General features: G+C 43.6%; 1 protein-coding gene across 11 annotated transcripts in view; it reads right to left on the bottom strand.

Moving 5' to 3' along the window:
• LETMD1 (LETM1 domain containing 1) overlaps nt 1–10,176 on the bottom strand; it is a 24,028-nt gene that overhangs the window by 4,818 nt on the left and 9,034 nt on the right. For 8 of the 11 annotated variants that reach the window (XM_037744718.1, XM_037744713.1, XM_017545892.2 and 5 more), the window contains 2 exons: nt 9,606–9,702; nt 2,802–3,284 (listed from right to left, as the gene is read on the bottom strand). In XM_037744718.1, the coding sequence (XP_037600646.1) occupies nt 3,214–3,284; nt 9,606–9,702 (168 nt within the window). In that variant the 3' untranslated portion in view covers nt 2,802–3,213. Of the gene's footprint in view, nt 1–2,801; nt 3,285–4,117; nt 4,271–4,374; nt 4,477–4,597; nt 4,785–6,731; nt 6,815–8,058; nt 8,435–9,605; nt 9,703–10,176 lie in introns of those variants that run through there. The other 3 variants (XM_037744719.1, XM_017545889.2, XM_037744720.1) reach the window with 3 other exon arrangements.

The raw sequence follows: 10,176 nt of genomic DNA, 5'->3' as shown, positions 1-10,176 counted from the left end.
AAAAAAAAAAAAAAAAAAAAAAAAAAAATTGCAAATGTTTATTGGACCCCTCCATCTTGATCATATGTAAAAATTTGAAGCCAAACCAGTTCTTAAATGCCACATGCAACTCCTAGATTCTAAAGGCTTTGAGTTCTAGTTATAACCTTTGAAGTGTATAGAGTGGAACTCATTCAGTTTGATTCAGTTCTTACCTCTGTCAGGGGAATACTGTTCCTATTCATCCTATGTTCTAAGATCTCCCCCACTGAATACCACTGATTCCTTTTATTAGCAAAGTGATCTCTGTCTCTGCTCTAAAATGGAGGGAGTAAGGAGCACAACTGTTCCTCTCAAGCATCCTTTACCCCATACCTCACTTCTGGTATGGTTTATTACCACAAAAGAAAAAAGCAAAAAACTATGTGTTGTTGGGGGGAGACACTACTCCTACTTACCTTGCTCAGAAGGCCTTTTCTGGTGGGATTTATTAAGGAGGCCCTGGTGTCCTACAGAAACCATCATGTATGTCGCAGCAGCATTTCACCCCCAAAGTCACTAAACTCTGAGCCTGAAAGGATTTGTATTTAATACACATACATCTTTTAGTTAATTCTGCCTTTCCTGTTCATTCCAGTTTTTGCTTGGTTTTATGTTTGGAGGGGACATAAGTACATAGGTCCATATCTCTCCCCATCCCCTAGTCTCGTGAAACAGAGTTGAGAGTCTTCAGTACCTTAGATCTAGAAGCTCTCCAGAATTGAGCTATACTCCCCAACATTAGACCGGTACCCTCAAACGAAGCTTAATTGGAAATTTGGCTTTATGGAGAAAATAATCTTTTTCAAAGTTTGTAAAGATTGTGTCAGAAGGGGAGGGTAAGGTCTGCACATTGCCTCTGCAGGAAGGCTCCGGTTTAGGAAGTAGATTCCAGCTGCGCAATGAGGAACACATTAGCTTTTCGGATCAAACCAGGACTATGAATCTGTAATTATTAAGCTCATTGCCAACCCACAACATATTTGATGTTTCTGAAAACCTGTAGTTTCTTCATCTAAGTCCATCCCTTCATTAACTCTACAGTTGTGACTCACACTGATCCCAAACTTTCGAGTGCTAAATATTAACATTTAGCATTAACTGTCTTGTCAAGCAAAAGGCTTCTACAACCTAGTCCATCTCACTTCTGGTGCTACCTGAGTTTGACAGAATTCTAGCTCATGGTTGCTAGGAAAGCTAGGCCTCTGGTCATAGAAGCAGATAGCTTCAGTCCCAGTCTAGGCCTAGATAAAAGAAATGACTCTTATCACAACGCTTATTATTTTCCAATCTCCTTTCTCACATACTGTACACAGGTAGTAGTTTCAATGTGAATCCAAAGCTTGTCTGGTTCTCTGAAAAAAAATTTTTTCCCCTTTAGGTTATTTACATTGTGATAATGCTGTATTTAAAGAGAATATTTAAATGTAATATTAAAGAAATAATCAAAAGAATGGTGTGTTACTCTGTCTTGGCAGGCCACAATTCAGTTACTTGTTAGAAAAAGGATGCTTCTCCAGCTTCGTTATAAAACTAATTAGGTCAGTTAGGAATTAATGTTAACAATAGAAACATTTTGTGATGGAAAAATAGAATATTCTCTTTGGAGCACCAAGAGGTGGACTCACTTCATCTGCCCTTGTATACCTGTTCAGCTGAAGCAGGTCTTGCTCCTGCGTTGTTGGAGCTTTGCCCTATCCTACTCTGGGCTCCCATTTTCTCATTCCATTAATTTTAGGAAATTCTTTTTTCCTTCTTATCACCTTAAAGTGTCCAGCAAGAAGATCAACTTCAAATCAGTTCCTGCAAAATTTCCATCAGAAGGTTATATTCCAACCAATTAAATCCCCATTTGTTAGGTTATGTCAGTCTTGTAAAAGGAGACTCAGCAAAGTGATTAGAGTATGCATATGTCATTTCCATCGACAGGTTTCAAGCAGTCTTTACTTGGGTTTAAAAACAGTGCTTCATGCATTTACAATAAGTTATTACAGAACTATAAGCCACTGATGCACACACAAAAGCTAAACCTAACTTACTAACTTGATGCACACCTCTCCTGATCTCCTCAGGCTGGGCAGTAGTACATTACAGGTTTGATTCATGGCCCAAAGAAGGCAGCCACTGTCAGTTACAGTTGGATTGCTGTATCACAGTGGAGGCAGCAAATTGTTGATTACAGGGGCTGTAATACAGCCCAGAAAAGACAATGGAGAGTGAAGGCTTGAAACATTGGAAAGGGGTCAGGAAGCGCTTGTACTTCCTGTTATCTTTTCCAATAGAATATTCCTGCAAGTTACTCATCAAAAAAAAAGTCAGCCAGCCATGGTGCCTCACACCTGTAATCCCAGCACTTTTTGAGGCTGAGGCAGGTGGATCACCTGAGGTCAGGAGTTCAAGACCACACTGGCCAACATGGCAAAAAGCCATCTCTATTAAAATTACAAAAAATTGGCCAGGCGTGGTGGTGGGTGCCTGTAATCCCAAATACTCAGGAGGCTGAGGCAGAGAGAACTGCTTAAAACCCAGGAGGCAGAGGTTGCAGTGAATTGAGATTGTGCCGTTGCACTTTAGCCTGGGCGATACAGCAAGACTCTGTCTCAAAAAAATAAAAAGGTGTTGAAAGGGTTTGAAAAGGAAGTGATTAGCCCATGCCAGTGAGGCGGACAAAGAAAACAACTTGATTTTTGGTCATATCAGAAAGGATGGAGGGAAACACTGAAGTACAAGCATGGACACGAGTGCTCTAGCCAAAGGAGAGTTCTGGCTAGGCACTGATTCTTTAACAGCAACAACAAAAACCCACAGATGGAAGTAACAGGGAAGTGGATCAGCCCTAAGCCAAATAAGGATTCCCACCTGGGGCGAAAGCTGACTTCCTAGGATATGAACTGAACACATCACAGTAAAAGCCCAGGAGAGGCTGCTGCCAGTTCCAGCTATTAGTAATTATGAGGGGGACAGGATGACGCCTTCTATGGGCCACGCTTGACAAGAGGGTTTGTTTCAGTTCTCGCCATGAGCGGAATGTCTGCAGTTCCCACATATGTGCCATGCCGTGAAGCCCAAGGCACCTGCTCCTCTCTACGTCCCACACACTTAACAATGCACACAGACTTCACTAGCAAGTGCTGTTTGGTCCCGCACTGCTACACTATGTGACTGCAAGACAACGCCATCCACTCCATGGTTCACTCAGCGCCTTGTCCCAAGGTAGTTGGTGGAGAGCAGGACCACGTTGTGCAGCAAGAGAGACAGCTCAGCTTCTGAAAACACCACAGTGTTAGTGATTTGGCTTGGGAACACTCTGCCTTATAACTGCCTTGTTATATATGGCTTTAGCCTGCAGGCAGGAAGCCAAGTGCAGGGAGGAGTGGTATTAAGAAGCTGTTNATTTTTTTTTTTAGACAGTCTCACTCTATCACCCAGGTTGAAGTGCAGTAGCACAACCTTTGCTCACTGCAATCCACAGCCTGGGTTCAAGCAATTCTCGTGTCTCAACCTCCCAAGTAGCTAGGATTACAGGCATGTGCTGCTGCTCCTGGCTAATTAAAAAATAATTTTTAAAAAGGCCAGGAGCAGTGGTTCACACCTATAATCCCAGCACATTGGGAGGCTGAGATGGGAGGGTCACTTGAGGCCAAGAGTTCGAGACCAGCTTGGTCAATATAGTGAGACCCCATCTCTACTAAAAAATAAATAGGCTGGGTGCAGCAGCTCACACCTGTAGTCTCAGCACTTTGGAAGGCCAAGGTGGGTGGATCACTTGAGGCCAGGAGTTTGAGACCAGCCTGGCCAATATGGTGAAACCCCATCTCTATTAAAAATACAAAAATTAGCTGGGCATGGTGGCATGTGCCTGTAGTCCCAGCTACTCGGAGGCTAAGGCAGAAGAATCACCAGAACCAGGGAGGCGGAGGTTACAGTAAGCTGAGATCATGCCACTGCACTCCAGCCAGGGCAAGGGCAAGAGTGAAACTCCATCTCAAACTCAAATTCAAACTCAAAAAAAAAGCAAGACAAGGAGCCCCTGTAAATCTCCAGCCTGCTGTAGGCTCAGAAGTATACCAAGGGTTAAGGGTTGATGTCAAGCTCTTACCGATTTTACTTCCTCAGCAGTCAGCTGGCCAATCCCCAGCTTTGCCAAAGCCTGGTCCAGTTGGTGAATCACAGTTGTATGAGTCTTCAAACGATGTCTTAACAAGGGAGGCGGCAGGTAAGGTGTGAGAAGCATGGCTCGGCTCAAGGCTTTCTGTAACACAACCACATAGGAGGGGAAAGGCAAATAGAATGAGCTCAAGCAAAGATCTGAAACATGGTGAGGCTATGGAAAAGACAAGGCCTCAAAGTGCTCACCACGTGAAAAGCCTGGAGTTGGTTCATGCCCAGAGGATGGTTAGAGAAACACTCTCTCAGAGCCAAGATATCACGTATTGCTGGGTGGGAACCACGCTGTATCTTGGAAGAGGTAAGAGATTGGTAGATGTTAGGAAAGCCCTGACTACCCCTCTTACCTAGTTTTAGTGCACACTGATCTAACAAGATCCACGTTTGTAGGAAGGGTGAACTGCAGGAATACCTTGGTGCACAGATCTGTCAGATGCCACCGGAGTCCTGTATCAGAAATGAGAGGGATGACCTTTTCTAAATAACTAATGATTTCTGGGTGGGACTGCTTCCGGAAAGCATGATAGATATCTAAGAAATCAGTTTGCTGTTTTGGGGTCCAGAAATGCCTGATCAGTAGTTGCCTGGGAAACAGGTACCTGAAAGGAGAAAGAATCACACACTCACTTGCTGAAACTGGCTTCTTTCAGAGGAGACCAAAGAAAGCATTTGGTAGACATGAATACTAGGAAGAAGAGATAAGATACCATTTCCTACCTCAGTATTCTTTTTCTTTTTTAATTTTTTTTTCAAGAGACAGGGTCCCCTGTGTCACCCAGACTGGAGTGCAGTGGCATGATCACAGCTCACTGCAGCCTCAACCTCCTAGGCTCAAGCAATCCTCCCACCACAGCCTACTGAGTAGCTGGGACTACAGGCACAGGCCACCATACCCAGCTAGGTTTAAAATTTTTTTTGCAGAGACGAGGTCTGGCTATATTGCCCAGGGTGGTCTCAAACTTCTGGCCTCAAGCAATTTTGCTGCCTCAGTCTCCCAAAGTTCTAGGATTACTAGTAAGAGCCACCACAGTCAGCCCTTTTTCTTAAGTGACTCTCAGACCAAAGTTTGTAAGACACATTGAAGCACAATTTCAAGCAACATTACTGAAATGCGATGTGAAAGAAAGGACGAGTAGAATGGCCTGGCATGCAGCAATCAGATATAATGACTCCTTTTGAACTAAAGCATATGAAGAACATGCTTTGGACAGAGTGGCAGCCTGACCTGGACACTATATGTGATGCTGACAATCTAACTATAGCACAGTCCTTACGTATACACAGTATATAAAAGGCAATCAATTTGTTTGTCTGTTTTTGAGACGGAGTCTTGCTCTGTCACCCAGGCTGGAGTGCAGTGGCGTGATCTCAGTTCACTGCAACCTCCACCTCTTGGGTTGAAGCAATTCTACTGCCTCAGCATCCAGAGTAGCTGGGATTACAGGTGGGTGCCACCACACCTGGCTAATTTTTTGTATTTTTGGTAGAGATAAGGTTTCATCGTGTTAGCCAGGCTGGTCTCGATCTCCTGACCTTGGCCTCCCAAAGTGTTGGGATTACAGGTGTGAGCCACCATGTCCAGCCGTAATTTGTTTTTTAATTCATTTATTTCCATGTTTGGTTGTTTTAAAACATGACCACAAATTCTCTGGCACTCCTCTTATGGAGGGATGATGTCTACATCCTCCCTTTTTTTCAATCTAGGTGACTGATTCAGTCAACAGAACAGAGCAGCAGTGAGTCTATGTGACCTCCAAGACAAGGTTATAGAGTCACGTAGATTCTTACGCACTAGAACCCTCACTCTTGGAGCCCTGAGCTGCCATGTAAGAAGTCCCACTATCCTGAGGCTGCCATACTGAAGAAGCCACATGTGGGCACTCTGGTTCATAGTTCTAGCCGTGTAGCCATCCCTGCCAGGGCACCAGACCTAAGAGTGACTTTGGACCTTCCAGACTAGTCCATTCAGCAGCTAAATATCACTAAAGAACTTCTGTCAACATTACATGGAAGAGAGAAGTCAATCGCCCACTTAGCATTGCCCAAATTCCTGACCTACAAAATCATGAAAATGATTTATACTACTGTTTTATGCTATTAAGTTTTGAGGTTATTTGTTATACAGCAATAGATAATTAATGACATGCAAGATCACAGTTTAGAAATGTCATTTTTGGTTATGAAGTAATAAGAACATGTTATCAGAATATGAAGTACACTTTTTTTCCATAGAAATTAGTCCAAAATTGCTCTCTCTTGGGGAGTGAGTTGCTGCCTCTATGGATAATGGAGAAGGTCATTATCTTATTTCACATCACTCAGGGCAGCTAAGAGATAGGGAGAGTCTAGGCCACCTGCACCTCTAGCTGAGATGTGTCCCAGTAACCAAGGTCTTCCTGAGTGGCTTTTAAGAACCTTGGGATAATGAGAAGACTGGAGGAGAAGTTTGATAACTTCTGAAATGAAAAGTTCTCCTTAAAATAATTCTTAATTTTTAAAAATTGATACATCTTCAAGATGTTGGGGAGATAGAAGTCTGTACTCACATTAGTAAGAAGACCAGGTAGTTGGCAAAAGGTGGAATGGAAATTATACCTAGGAAAAGACACTTGGTGACGTCTTGGCGGAACTAAGCAGAAATAAACACAGATGCAGTTTTAACCCAAATAAGTTATTAATACAATAGACAATCCCTCCACCCACCATACAGTAAACTTCCATTACAGCCCAGAACAAGGACCAAATTTATTTCTTTTTTATTTTTTGAGACAGAGTCTTGTTCTGTCACCAGGCTGGGGTGCAGTGGTGTGATCCTGGCTCACTGCAACCTCCGCCTCCTGGGTTCAAGTGATCCTCCTGCCTCAGCCACCCAGGTAGCTGGGATTACAGGCTGGCACCACCACACCAGGCTAATTTTTGTATTTTTAGTAGAGATGGAGTTTTGCCATGTTGAACAAGCTGGTATCAGTCTCCTGAGCTCATGTGATCTGCCCACCTCGCCTCTCTAAGTGCTGGGATTATAATCATGAGCCACCGCACGTGGTCCCGAAGATTATTTCTAACTACTTCTGAATGGTTAGTTCCTTGAGGACAAAACCTCTGATTTGGTTACTTCTGTATCCCAAATAATGGTCAGTACAGACCCTGACATTATAGCAAATCTTTCAGTGAACTCTTCCTGATCTGCAGAATGGGTCCTAGATTCTTACTCTCAGCTTTAAAACTAGCCATCAAGTTACCACCAAATACTATTTTTGTGAGGCCCTTTGAATCCTTGCAGACTTTTTTTTTTTTTTTTTTGAGATGGAGTTTTGCTCTTGTTGCCCAGGCTGGAGTGAAATGGCACAATCTTTGCTCACTGCAACCTCCACCTCCTGGGTTCAGGCAATTCTCCTGCCTCATCCTCCCGAGTCACTAGGATTACAGGCACCTGCCACCACACTCAGCTAATTTTTGTATTTTTAGTAGAGACGGGGTTTCAACATGTCGGCCAGGCTGGTCTCAAATTCCTGACCTCAGGTGATCCACCCACCTCGGCCTTCCAAAGCACTGAGATTATAGGCGTGAGTCACCTTGCCCACCCGCTCTTGCAGACTTTTATATGTTCAAAAACTAACTGGATTTTAGTGTTTACAACTTTTGTTCATCAAGTATGCCAGAAATTCTATGGCGCTCTTGCTGTGGAAGGTTATAACTCTGGATGAACCCAATTCTTACAAATAATCTGATGCCTCATTCAGTTCAATATTTGGTTCTCATGGCAAAGGGCAAAAGTTTGATCAATCATGAACAAAGGAAAGAAAAAACCTTGAGATCTTGATTAAATGTAATTACCTCACCATGAACTTCTGGATATCTGCCCCTGGCCCATACCTGTCTCAAATGCTCCATCTCCCGGTATGGAAGTTGATGAAACTCTATATTGTGATTCCACATGTTTGTCTTTATTCTTCTAGCCTTTTTGGCATCAGCCCACAACATCCGAAATCCTGCCTCATTAAAGTAGAGGACAGAGTGTGATGTTATCCCAGTTTGAATCTTAACCACAGCTTCCTACTCCATGTTCAATCACATGCAAACACTCTTGCCCCTCCTCAACAATAGAAACTAGGTAACTTGAAACTCTTGAGATTAACCCAAATCTCTTTTCAAAACCTTTTTCCCCTAGCACATCACCTCTCTTCTAGCTAAGTTGGGCTTCTGTAATCTGCTATAGAATGGTCTCCCTCTTCAGTTTCATTGCTCAATCCTTTTTATTTTTTTGTTTATTTATTTATTTATTTATTTTGAGACAGAGTCTCACTCTTGTTACCCAGGCTGGAGTGCAATGGCCCGATCTCGGCTCACCGCAACCTCCGCATCCTGGGTTCAGGCAATTCTCCTGCCTCAGCCTCCTGAGTAGCTGGGATTACAGGCACACGCCACCATGCCCAGCTGAATTTTTGTATTTTTTAGTAGAGACGGGGTTTCACCATGTTGACCAGGATGGTCTCGATCTCTTGACCTCGTGATCCACCCGCCTCGGCCTCCCAAAGTGCTGGGATTACAGGCTTGAGCCACCGCGCCCGGCCAAGAAGCTGTTATTCTTGAAGTTCCCCTTCTTTGTTTCAGCCCCTGTAAGCATGCCTTCCTTTCCTTCTACTATATATTCCTGTCGACTCATCCTCTATTTCTCATGTGACTACAGTAGAACATTCAGAGATGGTAATGGTACTAAGCACTGGTCGCCTTGGAGTCTTCTGGTAGAAGTTGGTGCTCTGGGGACACTTCTCAGCTTCAAGATTAGTAGGCCTACCCTAACATCCAAAGACCCAGAAAACATCAAGACCTAGGCTAAACAGGAACCAACAAGCCTAATACCCTCAGATACTTTTTGTTTGGTCACCAGGCTGTTTTTGTTTTGAGTTTGAATGCCTTTAGACCAATACTTCTGAAGAGAGACAATCCTGCCTCTCTCCTCCCCACCCCCAGGACATTTGGCAATGTCTGGAGACATTTTGGTAGTGACAGCTGCAGGTGAAGGGGTGCTATTGGCATCTAGTGGGCAGAGGCTAGTGAAACTGCTATAATAAGTACCTATACAGCACAGGACAGCCCCCCACAAGAAAGTGCCAAGGTTGGAAAATTGATTCACACGAGCATGCATTCACTCTTATGTCCCCACAGTCCCCACTACTCCCTCTTGTCCTACAGCCTACTTCATTACCTGCCCAGGCATGATAGGCATGTGAGTTTGTGCCCTTTCAATTAGACATAGATAGATAGATAAATAGATAGATAGATAGATAGATAGATAGATAGATAGATAGATAGATAGATAAGGGTCTCATAATACTCAATAATTAACTTCAAAATGACGTCAGAATAAAATATAAAAGTGACTTGGATTTTAGTGGTATAACCACAGAAAAGTGTTTTACCTTTCAGGCTGCAGGAAATCTGCAGCCATTCTCCCAGCCAAGTTCGACATCTGTCTTCACCAATATGGGTAGAATTCAGGCCACGGAGATAACAAGCCTATACCACTCGGAAGAGAAATGGTCCTTAATAATCATTGAGTGAGTTGCCAAGGAAATGGAAATCCACAAACAATCCTAAATCTCCTTTAAATAAATTACAATCTCATCCCCACATGAAGCCTTTCCTCATGGCAATTTGAAATCCAGTGATGGACAAGATGACAAGCAAAGAGTTCTATCTAATCTAAAACAGTAGGTCTAAACCGCAGTATCTTTGCTTTCTGAAGTGCCCGAAGAAAAGAAATGCAAACCAAAATTACTGTGGGCAATTCCTTCCCCCTAGTTAAGTTCATTGAGAAAAAAGACATAGAAATGAGGCAAGAAACTGGGCACAGTGGCTCATGCCTGCAATCCCAACACTTTGAAAGGCCGAGGTGGGGCCGGGCGCGGTGGCTCAAGCCTGTAATCCCAGCACTTTGGGAGGCCGAGGCGGGTGGATCACGAGGTCAAGAGATCGAGACCATCCTGGTCA

This window comes from Cebus imitator, unplaced genomic scaffold, assembly GCF_001604975.1.
Source record: "Cebus imitator isolate Cc_AM_T3 unplaced genomic scaffold, Cebus_imitator-1.0 Scaffold181, whole genome shotgun sequence".
Classification (NCBI taxonomy): domain Eukaryota; kingdom Metazoa; phylum Chordata; class Mammalia; order Primates; family Cebidae; genus Cebus; species Cebus imitator.
The sequence above is the reverse complement of the archived record's forward strand: the minus strand, read 5'-3'. Positions and strand labels throughout refer to the sequence as shown.